The 18,612-nt window shown below is 38.0% G+C and overlaps 2 protein-coding genes across 2 annotated transcripts in view; one reads left to right on the top strand and one right to left on the bottom strand.

Moving 5' to 3' along the window:
* Positions 1–1,866, bottom strand: part of LOC124287950 (trithorax group protein osa-like) — a 153,800-nt gene extending 151,934 nt beyond the window's left edge. Inside the window, 1 exon segment of the mRNA XM_046724444.1 lies at positions 1,776–1,866. Within this exon segment, the coding sequence (XP_046580400.1) occupies positions 1,776–1,800 (25 nt within the window). The 5' untranslated portion in view covers positions 1,801–1,866.
* A 4,365-nt stretch (positions 1,867–6,231) lies between these two features.
* Positions 6,232–13,436, top strand: LOC124287940 (microtubule-associated proteins 1A/1B light chain 3B-like). The gene is made up of 4 exons (XM_046724432.1): positions 6,232–6,357; positions 7,896–7,951; positions 10,416–10,522; positions 12,774–13,436. The coding sequence occupies exons 1-4, from the start codon at positions 6,309–6,311 to the stop codon at positions 12,937–12,939; spliced, it is 378 nt and encodes a 125-aa protein (XP_046580388.1). The 5' UTR covers positions 6,232–6,308; the 3' UTR covers positions 12,940–13,436.
* Positions 13,437–18,612: the final 5,176 nt, after the last annotated feature.

Raw genomic sequence — 18,612 nt, 5'->3', positions numbered from 1 at the left:
CTGACCAAGCTGCCGTGTGATAATGGGTTTGATTGGTTGTTTAGCTGTTGTTTAACACCGCACTCAGCAATATTCCAGTCATATAGCAGCAGTCTGTATAAAATCGAGTCTTGACCAGACAATCCAGTGATTGTTTAACAAACAATCATAGTTTCAAATCGCTATTATTGGTTTGTATTACAAGGGGTACGCGCAGTAGTTGAAACAGTGAAACAAATGCATGTGCGGTGCATGATGAGTGTTATCTTAGACTACCGTAGAAACTGACTCTTCTTGTTCTTGGGGTTTCATTTAATGTGCATACCCCCTTGTAATACAAACCAATAATAACGGTTTGAAACTATGATCATTTGTTAAACAACTTTTATCCTAAGTTGAATAAAATTCTGAGATTTTTATGTTCAATTGGCAAGGTAAAGTTATGAGGATTCGCAATCTTAATTTCACTTTAGTTGATTTACTTTTTTTTTTAAGTGAAATTCATTGGTATGTTTTCAGTGCAAACAGACTATAACTACACCATTCATTGTCTGGTGTGCAGCAGTATGGTACTAGTTTACCAATAAGCAGATACAGGCATACCTTAGTACTTACATAGCAATAACTAGGACTGTTCTATTTAAGAGCAGGGGTGACAGGATGTGATAATAACAGACAACACTTGATCCTCCTATAAACAGTTGGCATGTGTACGGTTATGCACACGTGTGCAACAATGTCAACATAGTGCATTATACGACGACAGAGTGCTATGCCAATAAAAACCGTAACTCGGCAACACAATATTGTAAACCTCCAAGACAAAACTGCCAGCAAAGATGGTGTGCTGCTCTATGTATAGATCCACATTTGAAAAAAATCAACCCTGTATATACGTTTGTGTCAGCCTTAAGATATTTACAATAGTTATCCATAACTCATGCTTTTCAGATGCAACACTGTGTCAAAACGATTGGTTATAACATGTCAAAAGGATAGGATTTTGTTCTTATATCCTCCACTGTGAATCTAAACATTTGCAAATGTCAAAATATTCATAGATGCTGGTATGAACGCATTCATATCTGCATGAGCAATATTACCAAGAGTGAGCGTGACATTTTGCGCCAGAACTCTCTACTATATGGAATTTAATAAAAAAAACGATTGCAAAATTAAATAATAACATAAAATCAGTTTTGGTGACGGACTTCTCACAGTGTATGAGTCAAAGTAGAGTCATGACTGATTCATCTGTATTGACTGTAATATATCACATTCTAAAGTCGCCGATGTAAACATTACACGTGTGATTGAATGATTACCCACAAACAAATTAATTATAACAGCGGTGACGGAGTTGAGTATGTTCTCAGTGTGACAACAAACGCTGTTTTCCACAGAGTTATTTTAGCTACCACGTCCGTTCACCTGGTATCCTGTTGACAGACCGGAATATCTTTAAATTGCTGTAATTAACACGCAAACAGTACTGGTGCAAAACTAGGAAACGATCGGTGCACACACCAATATGGAAGCAGACAATCGATCTCCTGCAGCCAAACATGGGGTATAATATTATTTATCAAACAGACGCCATTGGTGTGTGGTATTTTGTATATATCACCCCACACGTGCGAACAGCGCTGAGAACAACATACTTGAAGCACGCTAGCCTTTGAGCTGTATATAGAGCGCGCTTCCGCGCATGTTAACACCACTGTATTTAAATAATCAACAGAGATCTACGGGTCAGGTTCACAAGACAGAAAAAAAATTCTCTCTTCTAACCCTACCTTGACTTTTACTCTTCCTGGGCATAACGCTTCGTAGTCTGTCGATTTTTTTGGTCACGTTCACCCTCCCAAAGACTGCGTGACCTCCATGTTGAACGATGGAGCAAATATAGTCACGTGACTAAATCTCTGAAGTGGATTGGCTGTAATCTTCAACGTGTAAATTGGCGGTAAAACAAAGCTGCACAAAAGTAGCAAGTAGTATTGCCCCGGGGGCACTGTTATCAGCCCGTGGTTTGCATTTCATAGCTTTTGTTTAGTCAAGGCCGCACTTACTCTGATTTCTTCAAAGGATTTCTACATGATACTGATACCCATGGTGGACAATCTTTTAAAAACCTTTGACTTGTGAAATAAACAATTTTTTATATTTTAAATCAGACACCATAGTTCGGTGTCTGTTCAAATGTACAAATTTCGCTGAAGGGGTCGTTGTCGGCACGGGTACTAAATATATGTACCGCAGGTACGTTTCTGGCCATACGTACCCTGGCCATAATGAGAATACAGAAACGTACCCTAGGACGATTCCATTCCCATTCTTGATCGGAACTGTCATGTTGTTGTATTAGATACATTTGATTGCGTTATGGAAGTAATGAGAATACACAGTAACGGATATTTCGCGATGCATATGAATACCACTCGCAATCAGTTGAACAGGAACAACTACATACGGTTTCGGGTTTGGACTGCGGAATATGGACTCGTCCGACTTTTAGGGTACCGGGTACGTTTCTGTATTTTGACTTTGTTTAGGGTACATATCTGTATACAAAAACGTACCTGGGGTACGTATCTGTAGTACCTGTGCCGACAACGACCCCTTCATAAAACGATAGAATAATTTTGAACCACTAATAACAGCTGTTATAGCACAATTGTCTCCAAGATATACGTCTATTTAATAGATTTAATCGAAACTATGTCTTCTATTAATATTTCGCTATTTCCCCCTCCGCATATGTCAGTAGGTACACCATAACTAAACGATTTGAAACATACGTGTAAAGTACGGCTCAACGTAGATGCCGGTAGTAGTGTTGAGCAGATGCACGTACCCTTTTGTTCTTGTTTCTAAGTATACACCTATTTCCCAGGTCTCTGCATATCCATACATTTCTGCACATGAACGGTTCATACGTGATTGGGTATTACGAAGCTATTAAAATCACAATTGCATGAAACTAAAGCACATATGTTACATGTGTATATGTTAACTTGTAAACCCAAACCGTGCCACACAAATGTATCCTTGCTTGTAGATAAATATATATAAACATGATATCATCAGATATCATCAACTACATGGTTATGTGGAGTTTATCGGATCCACATTCAGATAACTACACATAAGCTACTAACAGAGTATAATGGGTCTACAAGATATGGGCTGGTGATTAGGTGTCGGACTCGGAGAGTCTGGGTTCGAATCCTTACGGACATAATATAACAAGTACACGCACACGCACGCACGCACACATACACACACAAGCACACACACGTGCACATATATATAATATGTGTACGGGTATTTATTACTCACCCGTTGAAGATATCAATGTTTAATAAATCATTACCAAATCATTAACTCGTTTAATAAATATGGTATTACACGGAAGGTCGTTTAGTATCCTCTATTTCTCATCCAAAACTGTGTTCCACTGGAAATATTTTAAAACTTGAAGATTTGACATCAAAAGAATATGTCCAAGGAGATATCGTTTTGACCTCTAGTATACAATTATAGACTCTTGTAGAGGTCGATATCGGTTTTTATTGACCTGAGTAAAACAATATCGACCGAGTAATAGATTTTGTACAATGCCCTGACGTCATCAATTACATGACTCATAATGCTATAACGTCAAAAACCTGATGACATCACAATGCGATGATGTCATAAACTTGATGCTGCACTGCAAGTCTAATGGCAATACCGTGTTCAGAGATGTACATTTTTCATTGAAAACTAATGAAGAGTGATTTATTTTATGAAGAATAGAACTTTTATCGACGAGTGTTGATATATTCTTTATCAGAAGACACTTGGGTGAGATTTTCTATATATACTTACATACGGGTTACGAGAAATTATGGATTATCTTTCCCCAGCGAATCAATTCTGTAACTTTCGACCCCAGTTCCCTCATCGGGGAATGGGTGTTACAGGATATATACCCGTGTATGCAAGATTTGAAATGGTAAGTAAAACGATACAAAAAAGGATATACCGAAGGATATGCAGTGGCATGCACACATATTTTCATCATACGAAGATATGTCATGGTAGTGATACAGCTTTTTGAGAAAGGGGGTTCGGAGGTGCACACTTCATTTTCACGTGAGTTTCAATGGTCATTTAATACCCCTGCACTTTCAGGACAAACACACACTTGCACACAAAGGGGCACACCCCCTCTGGATCCGCCTTTGTAAGTTCACAGGCTTTCGATGACTGTCGAAAACCTAGTAAAACGAGTTTTGATAACGTTTGCAGTGTGTGTTTTTTTATCAAATCCAAATTACAGCTGGAAACCTTTTTTTGGGGGGGGCCGGCAGTTTATGTTATCGTCAGGCGGTGGGAGACGAAGCTTTCTGTACCTACACATATTCCCTAGTTCAGCTTAGTATAGTTTGTTTAGTTTGTCTGTTTGTTGTTTAATGCCGCACTCAGCAATATTCCAGCTATATGACGGCGGTCTGTAAATAATCGAGTCTGGGCCAGACAATCCAGTGACCAACAGCATGATCATCAATCTACGCAATTGGGATACAATGACATTTGTCAACCAAGTCAGCGAGCCTGACCATCCGATCCCGTTAGTCGCCTCTTAATGCAAGTATGGGTTGCTGGAGATAAATTCTAACCGGGATCTTCACGGGTGAAAAGAAAACATGCAGATAAGCTTACTGGTGGAAATATAAGTGACTCGTTACAATTAATGTCTAAACTTGTATTGATGAGGCTGAATGAATGAATGAATGAATAAAGACCTACTGTTATTAACGTGTGCTTCTACAACCATCCATAGAAATGAGAGGGAGTAAACACCTCAGTCTCACCCAGAGTCCACGAATTCATATCGGTCTTTATGTAACATTCCATATCCCCAATATTACATGTAACGTTAATCCGTGCTTTTTCCTTATCATATATGACCGGGGGCGGTGGGGGAAGCCAAGTGGTTAAAGCCTTCGCTCTTCACGCGGAACACCAGGGTTCGATTCCCCACATTGGTACAATGTGTAAAGTCCATTTCTGCATAGTGGCGGTTTGTCATCCGGCATGGCCGTGATATCCAGTCACCCTACACCCAGAGCAGTTGTCCCTCCACTGAGGGATCTTGTTTTGTGATGAAATTGTTATGCAGTCAACAACATGTGTCCAACTGACACTCAAGAGTTTCTTACCCATTGCACTATGAGCGAATACGGTTTTACGCCGCTTTAAGCAATATTCCAGCAATATCACGACGGGGGACACCAGAAATGGGCTTCACACATTGTACCCATGAGGAGAATCGAACACGGGCTTTGAAACAAACGCACACAGCACCATCGATAGTCAATCTCACAGTCCCTTAACTGCAGCGTTTTCTCTACCCATTACGCCCTAAAGGAAGCAAGTCTAGATTTCCTCAGGTTCAGGGATCCCCTTTCTCCATGGGGTTCCTATTTCACTTTAAAAGGTATTGTTTGTTTCTTTCAAAATGATATATATCCAGAGGCTAAGCGTAGTTTACACAATCGACTGTGTACGATTTAAGGCTAGAATACGTTCTCTCTGAAATGTCATGGTCATAGGAATTGACTAAATGAATTTGTTGGTTCGGTGACTAGACTGATGCCATCGTATCCTCCATTGCCTACATCGGTGCTCGTAATGTCAGCGACTGGGTTGACTGGCGAGAGTCGAGATAAATCAAATCAAATTAACTATTTGTTATTTGTTTGTCAGTCGAGCAATGTATACCACTGCAACCTGTAAAATAACTGTGGAAACACATCGCGACTTCACTGATTTGATGCCTAGCATATGTCGAAGCCAACAAACGCAAGCTATTCAGGTCTGCAGTCAAGGGGAGGTAATCAATGTTCACAACCAAGGTGAACCAGGATGCCTCGTCGCCTGCCAGATTTCTACTGCCGGAATAGCACGAATTAGTCACGACCAATTCCGCGAAAGCTTATATCTATCCGAAACATTAAAAGTCATTCGGCAAGTGCCCGAATGGCCTTCGTTATTATCATTCGTCACCACTCGCCCCTTTCCCATTCGTCACCACTCGCCATTTTCCGTAACCTCCAAGAAGATCGCTATTCGACTTGTCCCGGAATAACACGAGTTGGTCACGGAAAGGGGCGAGTGGTGACGAATATCACGAGTTGGTCACGAATGTTATTATGCGTAAAATTCCGAGGCGTTACGGAAATTATCGAGTGGAATTTTCCGAAGCCAGTGACATAAACATCCGGTTTCGGACATAGTGAAAGAAGAGAGTGAATGTTGATAGCTGTGTTTATCATTTGATGACAATGGCACATTTACCGAAAACATTCAAAGAACGAAGGACCCATGGTATGTCTGTTTGTTAATATGTACCGTATCTTTATCTGATTGTGAAACTGTGACTGGAAATGCCAACAAAAGTGGCTGTCAAAATAAGTATTACAAATGATGTCACCATGATTGTTGATTGTCTAGATCGGGGCTAGATGTCATGACTGTCATCGTCGAACACGATTGTCCTCAATTACTAACATACTGTAGTAAAGTGTAGTTTGGTTGGAAGCGTCTTAATGTCTGTAAAATAATGTGATCAATTAAGCAATATTTACGTATCACATGACACGCAATGGTGGAAGTCGCGAGGGGAAAACCCAGTCTACTCGCACGAACATCTTTGACCTCTGGTGTTTTGAGTAGAAAACACTCCAGAGATAGACTTCCGCCTGTGTCCTCTTCCGAAAGTTTTGTTCAGAATGCCGTACTGTTAGGAAGGGGCACCATGTCATCTATCTTCATTTATCTTGTCCAATATGGCTCTTTATTTACATGTTTTATGCAGTGTCCTATATATTTTGGGAAGGAGGTAAGGGGATACAATTTACAAACCGAATTCTTTCCCAATCAATCGTGTGGAACGTGGAAAATAACGTAGATGAATAATGTCATTTAGGCGTAAAAACATGTTTATGGTAATAGAAGCTGTTCAAGAACCAGCTTATGCAGAATTTATAATTTTCTAGTATGTCACAGCTGGCTTTTAAAATCAGCAGTCCCCTAGTTGTTTGGTTTCTGCCCTTACAATATCCTATCTTCACTCCCTAAATTTAAAACTGAGACTTGTGAGTCACCTGCAAAAAGGGAAAGAATATGCACTCACGAAATACAAGCACTCTATATTGGAACATGACTCGTATCACATTTGTGTGTGTATCATATTGTGGCCCTACGTTATTGCCATACCTCAAATAATGATAAATCACCTACACTCGCATAATCTTGATTCGTGGATATAACTATAAGGGAAGTGCGACAAAAATCTTATTTTAGATGCACAATTTTATTTTGAATACTCACTAATTATTTTATTCAGCAAATTGAAAATGTCTAATAAAATTCCACTCGTGAATGAAACGTTGTTTACGGAAGCCATTTGCAATCATCACCCATTCATGACCACACAAAATGTTACGTCACCTTGTTTCGTGGATTACGTAGTCGGTTACTATATATCACTATGTACGACAGTCCATTGCAGTAAGGATTGATACATAGGAAAGCAGACTAGGAGATGTGAGAGGGTTGGTGCTAACAGTATCACTTTTACTTGACATTTTGTAAGAATAAAATTTGGTATTAGTGATCTTGGGCTATTTATCTCAGTGCTGGACAATAAGCTTTTGTGTACTTACATGTAATGCAGAGATTCGGAACATTTTGGTCAGCGAGGCGTGGCAGCGTGTGTACATCAAAAGTACAACTTTGTGACGTCATAAGAAACTTAATTTACGAGGTAGCATGGTAATTACTGGGATCCACAAGTCAAGGTTATCCACGAATTTAGGTTACGGTTCTGTAAAAGTTTGTCTATACGTTGTTATTTGTTTTAGACCAGAGAGTCCAGGATGTTGAAGCCATCAGAAACCAGCATGTGGATAAAATTCCAGTAAGTTGTTCTCAAATCTTTTTCTGTTATTGTTGTTGAACCTGTTTAACATGATTCCCATTGGTCTTGTAACTGTGATGTTGTCAAATTTGTTTCTATATCTTATGAAATTATATCACATTGTTTCAAGAACATTGCAACAACCTTCATTGTCCCTTGTTTAATGTATTCATTTTCATTCCACATGTATAAAATGTTACACTTGTTGAAGGTTTTTAACAATGTGTTGTTAGGGGAGTGTGATAACTCTGTTAACACTGTTAGCATTGATAAAATGTTACACTTGTTGAAGGTTTTCTAACAATGTGTTGTTGGGAGAGTGTGATAACTCTGTTATCTTTGTTCTGGTGGATAACAGCAGACCATACATCATGTATATTGTGTTGTATTTTATCCATGCTAACTTTTGCTACTTATTTTCACCAACAAAGTGGATAGACAAGTTTTTCTTCTTCGATGGGCATTTTAGAAGTTGAGTTGATGTAGAATAATGACAATTATTATGGATATACAACTTCTTTTATTCTGTGGAGGCTACGTTTCGACATAGATTCTAATCTCATTGTCAAGCAAGTGATGTCACAGAATAAAAGAAGTTGTATATCCATAATAATTGTCATTATTCTTCAGACAAGTTTTTGTCAAGATGTATTTAAAAACAGTTATTCCAGACAATATAGCAATATCAGGAGCAAGATACGTTACCATGGTTACGGTAATACAGATCAGCTATGGTGTTATGATAGTATCAGGTGTTTTTACTTCTTTTGATAATGTACCTTGACAGGATGATGAAATTGAACAAATTCATATCATGATATACTCCAATAAAAGAACAGTCAAGATGTTAAGATCTTTTAAAATTAGGGTATTTTGGATCTTCCAAACAATGTGTTAGATGTACACATCCTTTCTTAATTTAACACAGAAAACAGATCATGCACAATAATGCTGACATTTCACCATTTCAATATTGGTGAATTGTGACAATTTCTGTGAGTTTAGTTTAGTTTTGGTTGTATGTATTTCTTACCTCTCTAGTGTTATATGCCTTGGAACCGTGTCTGATTTAAATTTATCAGATCTCCTCTATTGTTGATGTATTGATTGTAGATACAACCTATATGGGGAAGGGCAACTTTCTGTGTGTGAACACAATGTTGTGTTTTGTTTATTTACAGCATTACAAGGAAATATTTAGTATTTAATGACAACATTTCCTTTTGTAGCATATAGGGTAAAGGGATAACAATGACAGTTACTAGACGATTGTGTCTGTTTCTATATTAAAATAGATTCTGAAACTACTTCTCTGTTAATGTATCCAGTACCTGGAATAATTGTTCTTCCGTGAAGCCATATTACATTTCACGACTGGTTGATTAAAATGTAACAAGCATCTCTTGCTCACTTTGGGCCTAAAAATATGTTGTGGTTCCGATTACCCGACCGACCCTTGAAATCTGGTGCTGACCCAATTTTCTTTCAGGGGAATGAATAAAATAAGCTTTCAGATACCATTGTTTTTTCAGCTCCAACATATATCGGTCATTCTGATAGAGAAAGTCAATATGATGGCCGTAAGCTTGATTGAATAAACAATTACACATTGATAAATGTGTTATTAGTTCGTTTTTACTTCTAAAAAAATATGTAAAAAAAAAAATTCCAACCTACCTACCCTAAATTTTAAAGAGGTGTAATCGGAACCGCAACACTCTTTTTATTTGGCCTTTGTAAAATGCTTCTCACATGGTAACTCAGGTACCGGGGTTGGGTGGATCCTGCAAGATACATAGGACTGGCAGCTAAAAAATATGCACCAATGCTGACTAGTGTTGGGAATTGGTTAAAATCTCAAAATTGATGATTGCTTCGTTACAACCGATCAATCATCGAAAAAAATTGGTTAGCTTCATTTATGAATTTTTCTTGGTTATTTTTGTTAATGCATAAAAACATAAAGAAAAACATGAAGTTCTTTGGTTGTTTTTTGGGGGCAAATTTCCCATCTTGAAAGGATGACTAATGTTTTAGGAACATAACTTTCTTGGGGTTTTTAAAATAAATTCAATCATGACTTGGAACGAGCTTGTAGTGCTCATGAAATGTAACTGATAAAACCAACCTTGTGAAAAATATTGTTAATGCAAAAAGTGTTCCAGAATTGTTTGTGTTCGATTATGAGAAAACATGATCGATTGCTTGGTCGTTTAGTCACTGCGACCAATCTTCGATTATTTCAATTAATCGGACCACCACCAATGCTGACACAATGTGTCTAATTTTGACAATCCATATCTCGGGTTAACTACTGCCTCTGGGCATGTAGAGTTTACTTCACTCCCAGTTGGGTACAGTGATGAAATTTTGACATTGCCCAGGATTTCCATTTTTTCACCTAGGAACGTTGCTATTAATAACCAAATTAAATCCCTGTTAATGCTATTGTGATAATGTTCAGGTGATCATCGAGCGCTACAAGAATGAGAAGAACCTGCCGATGCTGGACAAGACCAAGTTCCTCGTCCCAGACAATGTGAACATGAGTGAGCTGGTCAAAATTATCAGGTTTGTTTAGCTCTAATATTCTTCGTCTGTTCTAGCAGCAGTAGTGTAGCCTATTTGTTAATGCATTTGCTCGTCATGACAAAGGCCCAAATTCAATTTCCTGGACAGGTTATATTTTTAGTTGTGCTGTCAATCACTGGCTGGCTTGGTCCATTTTTGCTATTTAAAGTCATTTTCCTGATCATTTGGTAGAATATTGCTAGAAGTGACTGTGGAAAAACGTTTGGCCCCAAATGTGTTGTTGATGAATGAAACATATTTGGTTCTTTCCCTGTTAGTGGAATGAAACTTTTGTGTCACTTTCAAAGGAAAACTTGATTAAAGCATTATTGTAATGCTGTTGTCAAGGATTCACTCGTAAGGATGGGAAAGCAACATTAACCTGGGGTGCCCAGTGGCTGCTAGAGTTGTAACTTGTATGATCCCCAGGGAGTTGAGATTGAAAATACGGTGTGCCATTGAGAGTGACATCCAATCATCAGGGTGAAATACCAGTGCCTTGAGCATGTACTAGTTGCGTAGAACCGCCTCCATGGTGTAGTGGTTAGAGCGTCCGCCCGGAGAGCAGGAAGGTCGCGGGTTCCATCCCCGACCGCGTCATACCAAAAGACGTTAAAATATGGTACTTGTTGGTCCCTGCCTGGCGCTCGGCATTAATGGGTACAACAAGGACTGGTCGGCTCGGAGTCAGTATAATGTGTCTGAGTGGGGTATTCATGCTTCACTGCGGCATGGTATCTCAGTGGGCTAGCACTATAAAACCAGCTTCACTCTGGGCTAGTACAAGCAGCCGCACATTCACACGCATGCACGTCGTCATATGAGCCAAATATTCTCAAGCACGACGATAAACCCAATTTCACCTCACCTCACTAGATGCGTAGATATATGCGCTATATATAAGTATCCTATAATAACACAGGGGCGGTGGGGTAGCCTAGTGGTTAAAGCGTTGGCTCGTCACGCCGAAGACCCGGATTCGAATCCCCACTTGGGTACAATGTGTGAAGCCCATTTCTGGTGTCCCCGCCATGATGTTGCTGGAATATTGCTTAAAGCGGCGTAAAACCAAACTCAGTCAGTCAGTATAATAACACAGCAAAACAACATATAATCATATCCATATTCTGTTTAATGGCAAAATGTCACACATTTTCGACAATATTTTGACCTATGCTTTATACATTGGAGGCATATGCACCCACATTAGCTTCCTATTGATGCAATAAAAGACTTATTATCCCTTGCAACTTGCCTGAAATCGATAATTGAAACTTCGAGATCAACAGCTTCCAAACAGATAACACTTGCCATATAACACTTGGCATGTAAACAGTTAATCCGTACATTGAAAACTGTTGCACGCTATTTTGTTGGTGTTTGCCGAACTGGTTACAATCAGAAGTTGTGCGTAGGACATTCGTAAAGAGCGCTCCAAGGGACATAACGCTATGGGATTCACTTGAAATAATGGTTGGTTGGTAGAGGGCACAAGAGTCGATTTAATGCAACGTTGCATGAATTCATTCGAACTTTTTAATCTAATAGTTTGATCTAAATACATAATTTTGTTAGGAATAAATTATATGATAGCTTCCCAGAGAGCTGATAGTTAGTATTATTGAGAAAAATGCATTATGTATTTTTAGAGAAGTGTGGTGTGACATTGTGCCTTGGATAATTGACAATATGAACTATAATACCACACATAAGAATTATAGCAAATGGGAGTCATCTCCCTTTGACATGGGACTACACTTTTGTATATTGGCTGATTGTAAAAAAAATATTCTCATGGACATGAGAAATGCAGTATTGACTGAAGATGAAGTCTACGAAACATATTAAGTATGAGCAGACATGACGTAGAGTCAATACAATGTATATATTTTTGGAAAATTACATGTGACAGCTCTTTGGCCAGTCAATATGATAGAAATCTATTTCATATGATAGTGAGTGAGTTCAGTTTTACGCCCCTCTGTCAATAATCCAGCAATATCATGGCAGGGGAATGGGCTTCACACACTGTTCCCATGTGGGGAATCAAACACGAAGTCTACGGCATGACAAGCAAATGCTTTAACCACCAGGCTACCCCACTGCCCCAATGATATAATATGACATATCAAATGATATGATATAATTGAGTTATTTACGGGCTGATGTGATGTAATAGTTGCTAACTTGCTTTCACTTAGTCCCAGAAGACTGGACTAATCATAATCCCTTGTTCACTTTCCTTCTTTAGACGGCGTCTACAGCTGCATCCCAGTCAGGCGTTTTACCTCCTCGTCAACGACCGCAGCATGGTCAGCAACACCACTCCCATCTCTGAGGTGTACCAGCGAGAGAAAGATCAGGATGGCTTCCTTTATGTCGTCTACGCCTCACAGGAAACGTTCGGTTCCGCATGAAACATCTTGTTCATACAGTTGTTCCATGAATATTAATTGTTGAGTCTATAACTGCCTGTGACAGTGACCATCGGGTCAACTCTTAGAGTGATGTTCTGAAATTAACCAAGCTGATGTAGCAGAACTGAACTTCCTGATAGCTTTGATTGATCAGCAAGAGGGAAAATGTCGTGTTTTTCTGATCACTTGATTAGAAGATTAAAATTAGAAAAAGAAATGTAAGTGACAGTCTGGTGAAATATACCAAAAACTTAAAGAAAGATTTGTTTCAATGCAAAGTTAAAAGTGACTTAGCTTAATTTTTTTTTTTTTTTTTAAATGGAATTAGACATGCCACGAGGTAAAATGGTTGTCTTCAACATGTTTTTTGGCTCACATGTTTGAAAATATTTGGTTGATTTATCTAAAAATAGAATATGAAAAACAAAAACATGGTATCATTATCATCTTTGTTGTATTGGCGTTGCCATGGTTATTGGTATTATTCAATCATACAACACTACTTTGAAATTCATGACTTCCCAGTTTTCATGCAGAAAGTATTGGGTACTGTAAAAGCTAGTCATTTGATTGTTTTCAGAAAGATGTATAAAATACATTTATTTTATGGCAAGGGTCAGTGTCCCTGAAATGTAAATTTCTGAGAAAAGTTATCGTCAGCATTTAGTTGGATGAAAACAGTGTGTACCACCTTTACCTGTTAACGTGTAGAGAAGCCAAAACTATACTGAGGGAAACAAATAAGGGAACACCACTTCATAGCAGTGTTCCTGTATTTATTCTCAGATTTCCTCCCACAGCGTTATTCAAAGCTGGTGATGAAAAGTGGAAAATATTAAAGGAATGCTTGAATTTTCCTGTGTTCCTTTATTTGTTTCTCCCAGTATATATGTACCAAAAGTTAAAGTTATGGACTGAAGAATGTTTATGTCAATCACACAGATCATGATTTTAATATCAGAAGTACTGTCTTTATTTTATTTTAGGTTGTCTGATGTAGAAATCTCCATTCATGTTTATGTTTCTAAGTTTTCATGTACTATTTGTTCTTGTATTACTGGTAATATTGTTTGAAGAGTTGTTACAATATTTATTGGAATATACATTGGAAGGACTTGTTACATAGAAATGATGTTCATTTAGGTGTGTTATAAATACCCTGAACCTATTGGCTAACATAGTGTTATATTATGTCTCATCTGAATTATGCTAAGAAAAGCTCCAATCAGATTTCACATTGCTCAGAACTCCATATAAGGATATATAAATGCATGGATCACATTTCAGGAATCATTTGATTGGTTGTTGATTAAAAAGGAGAGATTTTGATATTATTTCCCACACATCTATGAGAATGAGTTCAGGGTATTATCACTGTAGCATTGGTAGATAAACATACATTGATTAAAAATTTAGGGTATTCTCACTATAGATTTGATGCCCCTTTTTATATGGAACTGGCTGTTTTTTACAAATCTCAAACACAGGATTGTGTTACTGTTTCTAAAGCAAAACGTTTTTGGTTTGGTGAGAATGGTCACCTGTCTCAAGTCATCACCCACTGAGTGGCTAATATGGTGTCTGAAATATATCTTTTGTCTCAAACCAGAAGAAGATGTTGTATATATTTTTCAATCCCTAATGAAAGTTTGACAATTTCGTTTCATCCAGGAAAATATGAGATTGGTTTTGGATAGTGAGTGTCTCTGACAGATGAGCATTTTGGTGTTCAATCCTTCAAAAAGTGAGGATAGTAATATTTTAAACTTTATTATGTTGCAGATTGAAAACTTACATATGTACCAGTAAAGAATTGTGCATCTAGTATATTAAAAAGTAAAATTCATAAACAGAATATGTGGAACAACAAGAAACCTAAACTGTTTTTTTTTGTTTGTGTTTTTCCATTTTCTTCCACTTTCTAACAATCTCCTAATGACTTTTTTGACAGGAATATACGTTAACCCAAATTTTAAAATCAACTAAAAGCATATATAAAATCTGACCTGAAATTACAGTAACAGTTCTGTTTATTGGAATGTATACCTTTTATATACCGGTACCTTCTTCCCTGGCAGAATTCAATGTCTTTCAGTTTGTCACACATGGTCTATACTTCAAGCTTGTTTCCTTAATAATTACTCCAACAGACTGGAAGTGTGGCTGGTGGCTTCGTGGTCAGTGTGTTTGCTCATGAAGTTTAAGTCCTGGGTTCTAGCCTGACTCAAGTGCAGTCTGTTATTGATGGCCATGATGTGATCATTATGGCAGGGCGGTGGGGTAGCCTTGTGGTAAGGCGTTAGTTCAACACGCTGAAGACCCAGGTTCGATTCCACACATGGGACATAAATATGTCTACATGTATGTGTGCAGTATACTCGAGAATATTCGGTAGTTTTATTTGAAGCCTTACTTTGCCTTCAACTTAGGCAGGTACTAACAATTTGAAATTTTGAAACTTGTAAAGTTTCTCTTGGAATTTTGCTGAAATTGAGTTACTTTAGCAGTTTTGAAAGCAATAACATTTAACAGTTTTTGGAAAGGACTATGTATTTCTTTGTTTTATTCTGTTTATGGATTGGATTGAAACTCAGGTGTTGACCATCAATGCATTTGTATGCATTTGTTTGGGTGATTATTAGGAAACAACCTCATATTGTGGGACCAAATTTCAGAATAAACCAAAAAAAGTACCTTCAGGCAGCGATTACTGATGCTGTTGATATTTTCACCACTTACTGCAGTTTCACAAAGCACATTTTAGTGGTAATACTGACAGGGACATCAGTCAAATATCGCCCATATGTTGTGCCAAGACATTTTTAGCCCTTCCGGAACTTTGTTCACGCTTATACCTCAGCGTCTCTTCACAACCAGGCGGAAGCTGCAGTAAAATATTGTCGAGGTTCTTTGAGAAGATTAAAGTATTGACAATGTCACCTCTTTTATACCAAAGCTTTCCTAAAATGGCAATGAATTTTTTTGAATGTTCACGTTAGTTCAAACCAGCTTTCCAAGTTATCATTTGCCTCTGGTCATCAAGGTCGCATAATTCACTGTGAGGGGGCTTCCTGTATATACATCAGTTTCTTTTGGTAATGGGTTCAAATTCAAAATTCACCTGATTCTGATACTTGGCGTCTGAGCACCATACCTGTGCTCTGGGTTGTCAATAAAGTGTTCAGTCTGACCACTTTGGGTATTCCTCCAGTGTAGAGCATGCTATAACTGAAATACTATAGATTAATGGTGTTTCGCTCGTTTGATACCAAATCATTAACTCGTGTAATAAAAATGGTATTACACGTAAGGTCGTTTAGTATCCTCTATTTACTTGTACAGTATTGATTAATGGCTGTTATCTCTCAGTTTGCTAACAAGCTTCATTCATACAATGCCAATCTTACCATGTGAAATTTCCTTACTATTTTATTACCTGTGTATACCTTCAGTAAATGTGTTTTGGGGTGAGCTTTGAATCACGTTATGTTATCTATGCTCCTTGTTCTTTTAAAGACTAGGCTTGTTTATATTTTCTCTGTAGGTTTCTTCCATGAGTATTGCATCATGTTATCTGGTGAAGGTTGTCATGCATACTTTATCCTGTTATTTGTAAATCAAGCTAGAAGAATGTCATTTTGGCATAATTGGAATTTGTGAAGCATATTCTGTATGTGGCCCTTATGTAATAACTGAATGATTACCATAGGCGGATCCAGAGGGGGGGTGCAGGGGTGCGCACCCCCCTTTTGTCCTGAAAGTTTATTAAATGACCATTGAAATTCTGGTGAAAATGAAGTGTGCACCCTCCCTTTTCCCAATAGTGTGCACCCCCTTTCTCAAAAAGCTGTATCCGCCCCTGATTACTTAAATTATTCTCATGAGCAGCATTTTTTAAAATAGATGCAAGGGTGGCCTAGTTGTCTGAGGCACTGCAGTTTGATGTGAAGAGTTATGTCCCTTGACCATGTCAATCTTTGGTTGATGGTTTGTTTGAATCCCAGATTCACAGTGAAATGGTTACACACAAAATTGGAAAAAGTCGCTGGACAGCATTCACACAGACTTTTCTCCATCGTCAAGCTGACATAGTGTTTCCCCAGGATCCGAAAAGGGCAGGGCAACAGAATTCCAAAAAGAGCATGCAATGACATATTTCCAAGTATTATGTTAAATTATTCATGCACCAATTATTGTACTGAAAGAAGGGCAAGGCGACAAATGAAAATGGCAGGGTGCGTCGCCTTGGGGAAACACTATGACATATCACGATGAAACTAAGACACTGTTCACAGCACCCTTAACCAAACTCAGTCACTCGCTCTTGTCTATTACCTGGTGACCCCCGCTGTGATATTGCTGGAATATTGCTAAAAGCGGCGTAAAACCATACTCACTCACTCTTGTCTATTACACTGGATAAGTCTCTTTAATGTCAGGAATTATGATCTGTTGCTGTATCAGTGCTAGTCAAACATCGGTCAGATATTCAGCAATACAGTTTCCCAACATCAGGACAGTCTTTGCTGCCATTATGACTTCCATAATGAAACCTGGATTACAATAAAAATGCAAATAATAAATTAGTTTCATTGTGTGTAGAATAAGCGTCAAAATGTGTGGTCATCTTTAATGTCTGATTATGTCCAATGTTGGTGTATAACAATACGTATCATATGGTAATGTTGTATCATGATTCCATATCGTAACACCCATGCTATCATCATATTGTGTCATCAGCCTTTGAATCATCTTGTCAACTTGAAGCTGGATTTTGGTCAAGAATGTTTAATGCACCTTCAGCTATTTCAATTCCAGTCATAAATAAATATTTTCAAAGACCTCAAATCATGATAAATTATTAGAAACGGTTACCATGGTTACAATTTATGCTAGCCCTCAACATACAAACATTTTAGTGAAATCAAACAATGGTTCCATTTTTTGCACGTACCATGAGTTACATTTAATTCAAATTTATTATTTGGTTACCGTGGTGACAGGTATCAGACATTGTATTTTAGGGGCATGTGTATATATTTTTTTTGCTTCGTTGATATTTCAGCCAGTGTGTTTTAGTCTTGTCTTATATTTTCACGACACCCTCGAAGTAAATCTGATTAGTAAGGTGGTGAGGAGATCACAGAAATAGTGAGACAGTCCCTATGTTATACTAAGTGGCAATCTTTGGTTGCCGGGGCGGTGGGGTAGCCTAGTGGTTAAAGCGTTGGCTCGTCACGCCGAAGACCCGGGTTCGAATCCCCACATGGGTACAATGTGTGAAGCCCATTTCTGGTGTCCCCTGCCGTGATGTTGCTGGAATATTGTTAAAAGCGGCGTAAAACCAAACTCAGTCAGTCAGTCTCTGGTTGCCCCTGGTATAAATTCACCTTTTACGCACTGATTGAGCACAGGGATTCATCTCAACATTCAACTTGATATAGCAAATAAAATTAAATATTCATCAAGTAGAATTACAAATTGCACAAATTCAGGATATAAAAATGATAACGTATGTTTAAGTTTACTAACATTTCATTAATAACAGGTTTAAAAATAAGAAATGGCTTAAATGCTTAATTGTACTTTTCAGCATTGAATGCAATGTTATCTTGCAATCATACAAAATAACATCTGTAAGTATCATCCCAGTTTTGGACAAAATAATTTTAC

Source organism: Haliotis rubra, unplaced genomic scaffold (assembly GCF_003918875.1).
Source record: "Haliotis rubra isolate DU_JTF1 unplaced genomic scaffold, ASM391887v1 Scf409, whole genome shotgun sequence".
In the NCBI taxonomy this organism is placed as follows: Eukaryota; Metazoa; Mollusca; class Gastropoda; order Lepetellida; family Haliotidae; genus Haliotis; species Haliotis rubra.
The sequence above is the reverse complement of the archived record's forward strand: the minus strand, read 5'-3'. Positions and strand labels throughout refer to the sequence as shown.